We start from the raw sequence: 10,376 nt of genomic DNA on the forward strand, positions 1-10,376 counted from the left end.
GACAAGGGAAAATGTCAAGAAACAACGGGAAATTATATCATGTGGTATATTAAAACAGTAATCAACAAACTTCTTGAAGGTAGGGTATATTATTTGTTCCAAAAAAAAAAAAAAAAAAGACAAAATAGCAGTGCATGCCTGTAATCCCGAAGAAGCTGAAATGAGAAGATTGCTTGAGCCCAAGAGTTCAAGACCAGCCTGGGGCAACAGAGAGAGAACCTATTTAAAAAAAAAAAAAAAAAAAAAAAAAGACAAAAGAAAAATAAAAGAGTCCTCCCTGGAGGAAAAAAAAATTTTAAACATGCCTTCACACACACATTATGATGTAAGTGTGCAAATTAGTTCTGCTTTGGAAATATCACATTGGTGCCTATAATAACTAGAGACACTCTGAGGTATCATAAAAGTAGAGGTGGGTAATCATTTTTCTAGAGTTGAGAACTCATCGCACTCAGCTGTGATACGCCTCAACAGGTGAGTGAAACAGAAGATGTACAAGGGGCCCAAAACGCAGTCTTTAATCTGACCTACACTCCTTTCATCCCAGTATTTCTCCAAGGCATGTGTCATCCAGATGGGAGAGGATACTATGTCCTTGTTAACATTAAATAGAAATGGAAAACAATTCATGCTGGCAATTACCATCTCTCTCTGCGAACAGTTTACTTCCTGTCCCTACAACTTAACCACCTCCAGGTACCACCTTTTGACTTCCATCCAGCCTCCAACTCACCTCAACAGAAAAAAGCCTCATTCAAAAGAGATGAACCCAAAGGAAAAGAGAAAGGATAAAGAGAAAAAAAGCCATGATTTACCTTTAAAATAATGACTCATTTTATTTTTTTCTTTTAATACGTAGTTATAAATATATTCTGTCAAAATATATGATCAATATGGTCAAAACATTTGCACGTAAAGTCATAAATAAGGTCAAGGTGAATGTTTAGGGTTTTTTTCCTTTTTTTTTTTTTTTTTTTTTAAAATAAAAGTCCAGCTATAAGGAAGCAGTCTGTGTAGTGTGTGGGTGAGTGGATGAGAATGTGTGTGTGTATGTGTGGTGTGTGTGTGTGTGTGTTGTGTATATCTGTCTGTCTGTCTATCCTCAAGGACTGCCTGATCTCAGCGGCACCCACATCCCTCTACTACCATCTCCTGATAATTTTTCAGTACCACCTTATCATACTCATCCAGGTACAGCATGGAGATGGCACTCAGTTCAGTGGGCACACAACAGGCTTTGGGGATACTGGAATTGACAGAATTGACCAGGGTCTGCACAATGGCATGGTTGGTTGAGTTGAGGTGATCAGCCAGTGGAAAGGGGCAGTCCCCATGGCAGTAGAAGGCCTGGTAGCCTGGTGGGGCCACAATCCAGTCATTCCAGCCCACATCGCTGAAGTCCACATAGAGCGAGTGGCGCCGGCAGTTCTTATTCTTCTTCCGGGCCCGCTGTGGGTGATGCTTAGGACTACGCTTGGCCCTCCGGCGTCGGGTCAAGGCATGGCCCCGGCCATCATGGCCAAAGGTGACCAGGAGGGGCCGGAGCTGGGCCCAATTCCCACTCCCTTGAGGTAACGATCGGCTAATCCTGACATGCTGGCCCTGGTGGGTCCGAGTCTGATGGAGGTGAGTCACCTCAATGGCCAGCCCATAGTTTGGCTGCTTCTCCCGGGTCCAGCGAAGGACCGCAGGGCTCACATCAAAAGTTTCCCACCGTGTCACATTGTGGTGGACCAGTCTCGTGTCCAGTAGTCGTGTGATGAGGTGCCCAGGCACCACTTCTGCTGGGGGCTTCATAACCTCATAAATGTTTATACGGTGGAAGCCCCGTTCCCAATCAGGGCCCTGGTCCACCTGCTCCCGGAAGAGCCGAAGCTCTGCAGAGGAGATCACCTCATTCTCTGGGATGCTGCTGAGGTTAAAGAGGAAACGAAAAGCAGAGTTTTCACTGGTCCCTGGGATGTTCTCCAGATGTTCTAGGCACAGTTAGGAAGGAAGGGGAAAAGAAAAAGCACATGAACTTTTTTCAAAGATGGAAGAGTCAAGAGAGAGCTCAGGGTTGGGCGATGAATGGTGAATTCTGCTTACGCAGGGGAAACTACTGGGGGGAAATAAGCATACCCCTTAATTTGAAGGAGCAGATAAGTGGGGCAGCTAGCAAACCAGCAAAATGTAGCTAGCATTTCTCAAGCACCAAAGACAGAAACTACCTCCCAGCCTCCTTGATATGTCTAATAATTTCCATGTGTCAACTCCTCTACCGCACCACCATCAGACTCCTCTTTTAAAACCCCCTCTTGGTTTTGTGTCCACAGTTTTCTTTACAAGTGGTTGTAAAGAAAAAGAGGGGCCAACAGAGCAAAGGCAGGAGGAAACATGCACACAACCACCTTCTCCCTCTTCCACTATTGAGTATGTTACTAAACATTTATTTCCCCAGCGATCTTGGAAACACAGAGCATGCCTTGTTGATCATGTTACAGAGGGGAAAATAAATTCCAACACAGTAATGATGCTGGTGGATTAATAACTCAGATTTACTTTGGAAAAGAAACATCCGCTAGGAAACATTCAGATCGGATTACAAGGCCCCTATTGAATAAACCCGACAAACACACAGCTGTAATATTAAATTCAGTAGGTGCTTTGAAAAAAACGGGCAGAAAACCCAGCAGAAAAGGCTTTGATATAGCAAAAACACACCGCTGGGGCTAGCCCACGTCTGAGTGCTGTCATTCCCCTTCCCCTGAACACCTCCCCCTCCGTCTCCAAAAAATAAGTTCGGTGGCAGCTCTGCAAATTATTGGAGGTAAGGAGCTCTGTTCCTCAGCCTCCTGGATTGGGGCTTTGATGTAACCCGAACTCTTCTTCCCCAGGGCTTTCACTGCCCCTCTAGCCAGTCTCACTAGCCCTCCCCCACGCAGACTGGGGGAAGAGACTGACCTTCGTGGTGGAAGCTCCTCACGGTGTTGGCGCGGCTGGCCGGGCGCTCAGGATACTCCAGACCAGTGCTGTGGATCTGCTCTTCCTCCTCCTCCCCAGACTGAAGCCGGTAAAGATCCCGCATGTAATCCGGAATGACGGCACTCTTGCTAGGCTGCGGGCGGCGGCGCAGCCCGAACATCTGCAGAAGCGTCGTCTCGAAGTCCCGCAGGAGCTCATGGCTCTGCCCTGAGCGGCGTCCTCCCGCGTGGCCCTGAATCTCGGCGACTTTTTTCTTCCCCGTCTCAGGTATCAAACTAGCATGGCTCGCGCCTCCTAGCAGGACTTGGCATAATAAAACGACCATCAGCATTCGGTTACCAGGAATCATGGTGTCTCTGGGGAGGGGGAGGGGAGTGGAAGGTTAGAGAATAAATAAACACCAATAAATAGGGAGAAATAGATGTGTCTGCATATGCATTTAGGGCTAGAAATGGAGGGGCAAGATGGAAAGCAGGTCAGAAAGATCAAGTTTGTGTCTTCTCCCTCACACCACCCCCCCACCCACCAGCTGCAGCCATGCACGGCCTGAAAGTAAGAATTGCCCTGTAATTACTTGGTCTAACTTGTTTACAGTCAAATAACCCCAAATCAGATAGCCTCCATCCTGTTAATCTTTTTTTGTCCTAACTGCTATCTGAGCCATGATCTCAGCGTGGCTTCTTCAAGGATAAACAGTTAACATTGAGGGGGTAAAAAGGGGTGGGGGAGGGAGAATTAGAATGACATTGCTCTCCACTTTAGACCTTCAGCTTCCCTCCCTTTTCCTCCACCCTCAGAGCCCAACTTTCACAACTTCCAGTTGGTTCAGAGCCAGAGGGAGGGAAAGTGAGAGGCAGGGGCTGGGCGAAGACAGAGGGCGACAGGATCCAGAAGCCAAGAAGGTGGTCTAGGAGCTAACCGAGTGGCTGGACGACTTATTGTATTGTGGCCGATGACTTTGAAATACTCAGCCAAAAGTGCCTGATCGTGCCCGCTCACCCCCAGGAGAAACCTCTGTGAGTTTTGACAAGACAGTGGGAATGCGCCACTGAGACACTGGGTGCTCCCCCAGGCAAGTAGGGTAGGGGAAGGGAGTGGTTAGCCCTCAAGGTACAAACCCGGGCTTTCATCTCTTTAGCTCCCTCGCGCTCCCCTTTTCTTGCAACGCTGAGGGCGAGTGCGCGCCAGCAGCACTTTAAAAGGAACTGGTAAGCTTCGAGCGCCCCGGCTGCAGGGCCAAGAAGGGAGCGACAGGGCTGCCAGGGTGCAGAGTGTGGACATTGCAAGGGAGGTCCGACGGAAGGGACAGCCGGCGAGCAGGGGTGGTGAGGGCAGAGTAAATTCCCGGGAGGGGGAAGGAAGAGGTGTCTACTCACTGACAGAAAACAAGGCATATAATAACAGTCCATGATTCTTGACAGCCAATCTTGAACAAACTTGCTGGAAAGGCTCAGGGAAGCTGCAGCAGTGCGTTGCTCGGGATGGCACTACGGAATGGCTCCTAAAAGGAATATTTGAATATAATGAGACTCCGGCGCAGACAGACTCTGTTTTTCTTCCAGCCCCTCGGAGTCACGTGAGCGCCGAGGCCCCTCCCGCGGCGGGCGGCGAAAGGGCCTGCGCGCCCTCCCCTCCTCCACAGCCCCCCGCCCCTCGCGGGCCCGCCCCCTCCAGGAGAGGCCAACCTCCGCGCCCGCCGCCCGAGCCTCTGCGCGGGAGGAGCTCCCGGCGGCGCTTGGCAGAGCCCTCGGCCGGTGCATCGCGGCCGCTGCGCTCCCCGGGCTAAGGGCGCAGCGCGCGGAGAACCCGGTTCTCGGCGCGGTGCGTCGGACAGGGCTCCCACGCCAGGCCACCTGAAGCCAGAGGATTTGGGGCGCACTGAAGGGACTGCGTCTTGCAGCTCGAACCCTGTTTGAGTGGGGCCGGTAGCGAGGTCGGGAAAGTCTCACCCGCCCAAAGCCTCACCACCGAGAGGCACTTAAAAAGGAAAGCGCCGAGGGACCCTGCACACGCGCGTATACACACACAAGCAAACACGAGCTCCCCGCCACTTCCTCCCCAGGGTCTCCACAAGGCCAAATATTGCTCCCAATGACAGCCAGTCACCCCTTGGCGAACGCCTGCTAAGGCTCCGAAGAGCGGGGCCACCGATCTAGCTCCCGGCTGAAAGCTGCCGACCTTGTCACGCACCCGGCCGGGAATGGGCGGAGGGTGTTAGAGGGTGATGGCTGTGGGAAAGTGAGAGGGAGCAGTTGCTAGTCATTGCTCCGGGTCCATTACAGAGAATCCCCAAACCAAGTCGGCCGCTGCGTGGCCCCTCTCCCCCGGCAAAGCAGACCCCGAAGAAGCCATTCCAGGCAGAGGGACAGACGCCGGGGCTCGCAGCTCCGGGCAGATTCAGAGAGAGGCGTCGCTGCAGAAAAGACGCATCACAGTTTTCAGATCTTAATGTCGCCGAGGTTTTACAACTCCCGACCCGGCGCAGAAAGGAAATCCCACCATGTTCCCGGGAGTCGAGAAAACCGTGAACAGCTTTCGGCCTGCGCTCGACCTCTGCGTCTGCGTCTCTCTCGCCTCGGCTTGGCTTATTTTTTAAACCACCAGACTCCTTCCCCCGCCACTTCCTTCCCCCACCCCCTTCCTCCGTTGCACCAGCAGCAGAGTCGCAGCAAATACTCCTTCAAGAATTTTACCTACCCACAGCTCAAGCGATTACTAGGATGTCCTGACTAATTGAAGATGCTGCGGCGCGCGTGGGTCGCTCAGAGCAAGGGTCTCTTCGAAAACCCGACTCGGCGCAACTCAGCGTTCAGCAGGGCCGGGCGTGCCAGGTCGCCCCCGGGACCCTGGCCCCAAGACTCCTGCCCCAAAGCCCACTCCACCCGACCTCCCTTTCCTGAGGCTGTTCCTGGTTGCCGCTTTGGTCGCTCTGGAGCTCAAGGGCTCGGGTTGCCTGCCGCCCCACTCTCCACGCAAAAACTTGGTTTTCTTCTTAGGGGCACTTGCAGGTAGACTTGAATGAAGAAGAGTAAAGGATCGAGCAGCTCATCCCTCCCTCCCGACGGTGGATGCCCGGCGTCGACCCACACCTCAGGTCAGGGTGCGGAGGCCGCTGGCGCCCCTGCGCGACCGTCCGTGCCCCGCAAGAGCCGCTCGGCTTTCGCCTTTGCTGGTCCCGCGCCACCGCTGGGGCGGACTGCGAAAGGGTTGGGAAGAGCAAAGGGTTTTTTTGTTTTGTTTTGAGACGCAGAAGCCCTTTAAAAAGCCCGGCGAGGGCAGATCCAGAAGTAGAGAAAGGAGACGGAGGCAAGCTGTTGCCCGCGAGGCAGAGGGACAGTGGAAGGGGCGGGCGCCCGGGATCCCCGGAAAACCCTCGGCCCCAAGGAATCTCCTGGGGCGGGAGCGCGCGGTTCTAAAACCGAGAGGATAGGGAGGGGAAGGGGGAGTTGTCTTTCAATTTCGGATTCACCAGGATTCATCTCTCATCACATTTTTCTTCTCAAATTTTTAAATCGAAAAGATAAAAGCCAAAAGGACTTTCATCCCCAGAACTTTTTCTTGGGGGAAAGGAATGCAACTCGGGTGGTTGTCCTTCACTTCCCTACCCGAATCTTCTCCTAATGCCGAAATGTGTTTACAGGTAGCCTCAGTTTACCAAGTATGTATCTCTTGAGGTGTTTACGTCTCACAAAGCCTTCAACTCATAAACCGCGATCCTTGAAAACCATCCTCCAAAGAAGTGCTTAGGAGGCGTCTGAGGCCCCCGGACCAACTCCCGCTGGAAAAAGCCTGCAGGGACCCGGGAATCACGGGATCCTTTCCCGTCGGTTCCGGGCCGGGAGGGCCAGGAAGAGCCGCGCGTCCGCCTTTCGTCCCGCCAGGAACTCCCCATAGGACACGACACCGCAGGAACGCGCGTCCTGGGAGCCCCTGGGATCCTGGCGGTCGTCTCTACGGACGCTACACCATGAAACGATAGAGGGGAGGCTCCTTGGGTTCCGCAAGTCGACGAAAATAGCTCGTGGAGAAGGCGTCTCCTGCAACTGCAGTTCGCAAGCTCTCGGGGCGCCCCGCCAGCTGGGGGCCAGATTGGGTGACACTCCCCTCGACGCAGCCTCCGGAGCGGCACGCACTCTCCAGAGGCCAGCAAGACCGCGCTCTCTACCGCAGAACCAGCTCCAGCTAGGTGTTCTCTCCCCATCTCGCCGTCGCTCTGCCCCCTCACTCTCTCCGGACCTCAGAGCCGGCTCTCTCCTGCCTCCTCCCGCCCTTTCCGTCCGGGGATCGCAACCTCCAGCCCGTGGGCAACGCGTTCAGCCCAAGACCCCACAGTTTTTCCCAAAGACCCCCTACCGAGGGCTTCTCTTGCTTCTGCTCTCCTGCCCCGCACTTCCCAAAGGTGAGAATCTCCCAGGGACTGCTGGACAGAGAAGGCCTGGGCAGGAGCAGCAGCCGATATTTAAAGGTCTTTCAGCGCCAGCATCCCCACCTCCAGTACCACTATGGGAAAATAATTAGGCCACCTTTTGCCTCGGTCACAGCCTGAGTCCCCAGCTTATTCCCCCCAAGGAGGCTCCTAGACCCCCTCTGCCTGTCTCCCCTCACCAGGTAGCCTTGCTCACCATAGGTCCCTGCAGTAGCGGGCTCGCCAGCAGCAGCTCCTGGGGACCTCTGAACGGTTGTAGTGAACCTGGGCGAGGGCCGGGGACTGGGGCGCTGCAGGCTCGGGACAGCTTGGACGGGAATCCCATCGGGGAGACAGGCTAGATACTCAGCCCGAGCAGCAGCGGCTTCTCAGGCTCGCGTCCCTCGGCTCGGATGCCACACTCACCTAGCTTCCGGGCCGGGCTCCGCGTTCCTTCCCTCCCTCCCTCCTCCTCTGCCTTCTCGCATCTTCCTTCCTCCTCTTTCCCTCCCTCGCTTTCTTTCTTTCCTTCCTCCTCCTCTTCCCCGGCGGCCCCTCCCTTCTTCCCTCCTCCCTCGCTCGCCTCCCTTTCTGGGGATGGGAGCCCCGCCCACATCCTCCCCTCCAGCCTCCCGACCTCGCCTAGCAGGCCCGGGTCCCGGAAGCCCAGGCAGCGCCCGAGTCCGCAGCTGCAGTGCGAGCTGGTACGCCGATGCCTCCAGCTCTGGGAAGCGGCTGGGGCTCACCTGGGGACCACGTGCGGAGGTACTAGAAAGCATGCACCGACTAGTCGCTGTACCTTCCAAAAATACCCATGGGAGTCTGGGCTTCCCTGAGTTTAGTGTAACTGCTGCCCAAACTGATGATTAAAACACTGAGTAATCACCATTTACCCTGAGTAATTAGAGATAATGAAACACCTCTAAAATCAGGTTATGGAGAAAGGAGCTGTTGGATCGGTTTAAAAGGTGGCCTTCCATAAATTGTTAAAGGATTTCCAAACGTTGAGAAACAGGCCGTGTGCAGAACTGTGTGCCAGAGAGAGATACCTCTTGGGCTGTTAAAAGGTGAATTTCCTTCCAAAACATTCTTAAAGTGCGTTTTGTGGAACACCTTGATGATGACCCTGAGGTAGACCCCAGTAAACAAGCTCACTTCCCTCCTCCCACCAAGACCAAAAGGCAGAGGTGGCCTGCAGACAGGCTGAGGCCACGTTTTTACAGTTAGAAAAATCTGTTTCTAGCTCAGAAGCCGTCTTAAGAACCGACACAGCAGTTATTTTTGTTGATGGTGTTATGGTTGATGTTGATTTTTTTGTTCATTTTTGGTGTACCTAAGAATCCTGACACTCCAGGAGTATCAGGTGGTTATCCAAGGAGATAACCACAGAAGCAATGACCTTTTAGGCCACAGCGAGACAAGAAAAGATGCCCCTTGGTCTGTTTTCAAAGAGGGGAGATGAGGAATTGGCCCTTTCATATAAAAACATTTTAGTAATCATATTAGCAGGGAGGTGGAATGTAGTGGCTTTTAAACCTTCCCAAACAGGAACTAATTTCACACACTGCCTCGGATGGAGCTGTGAGGGAGCTATCAGCCTCATCTCTCTGTTTTACAAACAAGGAAAGGAAGGACTACCAGGTTAAAGGGACTTGCCCAGATCTCTGAAGTAAATCACAGCCTCTGCTCCAGAGCTAATGCTTCAGGGAGGGGTTGAGGCTCACAGCCTGAGCTCCAGGTAGCCAAGGGAGTGCTGGAGGACTGAGCATTTCCTGTCCTGGATTTCTTTCCCTGGGACAGACATGACACTTGACTGTCTCCACAAAGCATTTAGGTCTTTACTTAAACAGATATTGGCCCCAGGTGTCGCATCTATAAAAACTTTACATTTATACACCTTCAGTATTTAAAAAACAAGAACTGCTTCCTGTGTGGAACACAGATTACAAAGGGTGTGAAATACCTGAGATCAGAAAAGCAACTGTCAGAGCAAGGCCAAGACATCCTGCCATCTTTTCCAGTCCTAGGTCTTTTGGCCTAATAATGCACCAAACAACAGAAACAAGCTGTATGGCTTTGGGCAAATCTTTTCATTCCTGTGAGTGTCAGTTTTCTCATCTGCAGAATGAAAGGATTGGGCCAGATCATCTGCATGCTCCTTTTATATTTGAAAATGATTTGATTATTTAATTGTAATTTTAGCCAACATACATCTTCTTTCATTTTAAATCACTCCTGAGTTCACTTTCTTTAAGAACCTCTGATTAAAATAGGACAGGGCAATAACACCACCCCAAAAGGATGACAAAATATACCTCCAGCTTCCAAATACTCAAAATCACAATTAATTATTAAAAATAATAACAGAAAATTAAAACTCCATTAAATAGTTACCTAATGTTCCTCCTGCAGCACCAGGCATTGTGCTCCTTTAGCACAGTACCTGAAGTAAGGACAGATTAAATGCTCACTGAACCCCTAAATCAATCACTATTGTTTTAATCATTAACAAAATGTGTTTCTTAATATTTAAACTCAGAAACAACAGTGATATGCTGCACTTAAAGGCAGGACTTTATTTTATTTTAAAGAACAAATGTCGTTTTGGGTTTTTTTTAAATTCCAAAGGTTTTTGAATGACAGTTTTTGTCTCATTTTGCTGCAGCCCAGACAATAAAGTGGCCACTGATTGGCCCATCCATGAGTCTGTGACACTCACAGTCCAGGAGTTTCCAATTAAGCTACCCAACATACCTTGTTTAGACCCCTGATATGAATCTTCAGATATATGATGAGAGAACTCAGCTTTAGTTCTCTTGGGACAGCTTTATTTCTCTCCCCATATTTTAGATGGGTGCAAGCCATCTGTTATCAACTGCTTTACCCACTCTTCCTTTTTACCCCCTTACTCGTGCCAAAGAACTAATTACGTGTTGGTTAGAGAGCTAAATCAACCACAGCCTAGTGATCAGAGTTGGTGAGAAGAATCAGTTTAGTTATTTTCCCT

The 10,376-nt window shown here is 51.6% G+C and overlaps 1 protein-coding gene across 8 annotated transcripts; it reads right to left on the bottom strand.

Annotated features, from left to right (window-relative positions):
* Positions 1 to 810: 810 nt before the first annotated feature.
* Positions 811 to 7,928, bottom strand: BMP4 (bone morphogenetic protein 4). Of its 8 annotated transcripts, none has more exons than XM_010372057.2 (4): positions 7,796 to 7,928; positions 4,341 to 4,465; positions 2,944 to 3,320; positions 811 to 1,976 (listed from the first exon to the last, which is right to left on the bottom strand). In XM_010372057.2, exons 3-4 carry the CDS (start codon positions 3,311 to 3,313, stop codon positions 1,120 to 1,122), a joined length of 1,227 nt encoding a protein of 408 aa, XP_010370359.1. In that variant the 5' UTR covers positions 3,314 to 3,320; positions 4,341 to 4,465; positions 7,796 to 7,928; the 3' UTR covers positions 811 to 1,119. The 8 variants fall into 8 exon arrangements, with proteins under 8 accessions (XP_010370359.1, XP_030787475.1, XP_030787478.1 ...); XM_030931615.1 differs by having other exon boundaries at positions 2,944 to 3,267; positions 7,796 to 7,923; XM_030931618.1 differs by having other exon boundaries at positions 2,944 to 3,267; positions 7,587 to 7,923.
* Positions 7,929 to 10,376: the final 2,448 nt, after the last annotated feature.

Source organism: Rhinopithecus roxellana, chromosome 5 (genome assembly GCF_007565055.1).
Source record: "Rhinopithecus roxellana isolate Shanxi Qingling chromosome 5, ASM756505v1, whole genome shotgun sequence".
In the NCBI taxonomy this organism is placed as follows: domain Eukaryota; kingdom Metazoa; phylum Chordata; class Mammalia; order Primates; family Cercopithecidae; genus Rhinopithecus; species Rhinopithecus roxellana.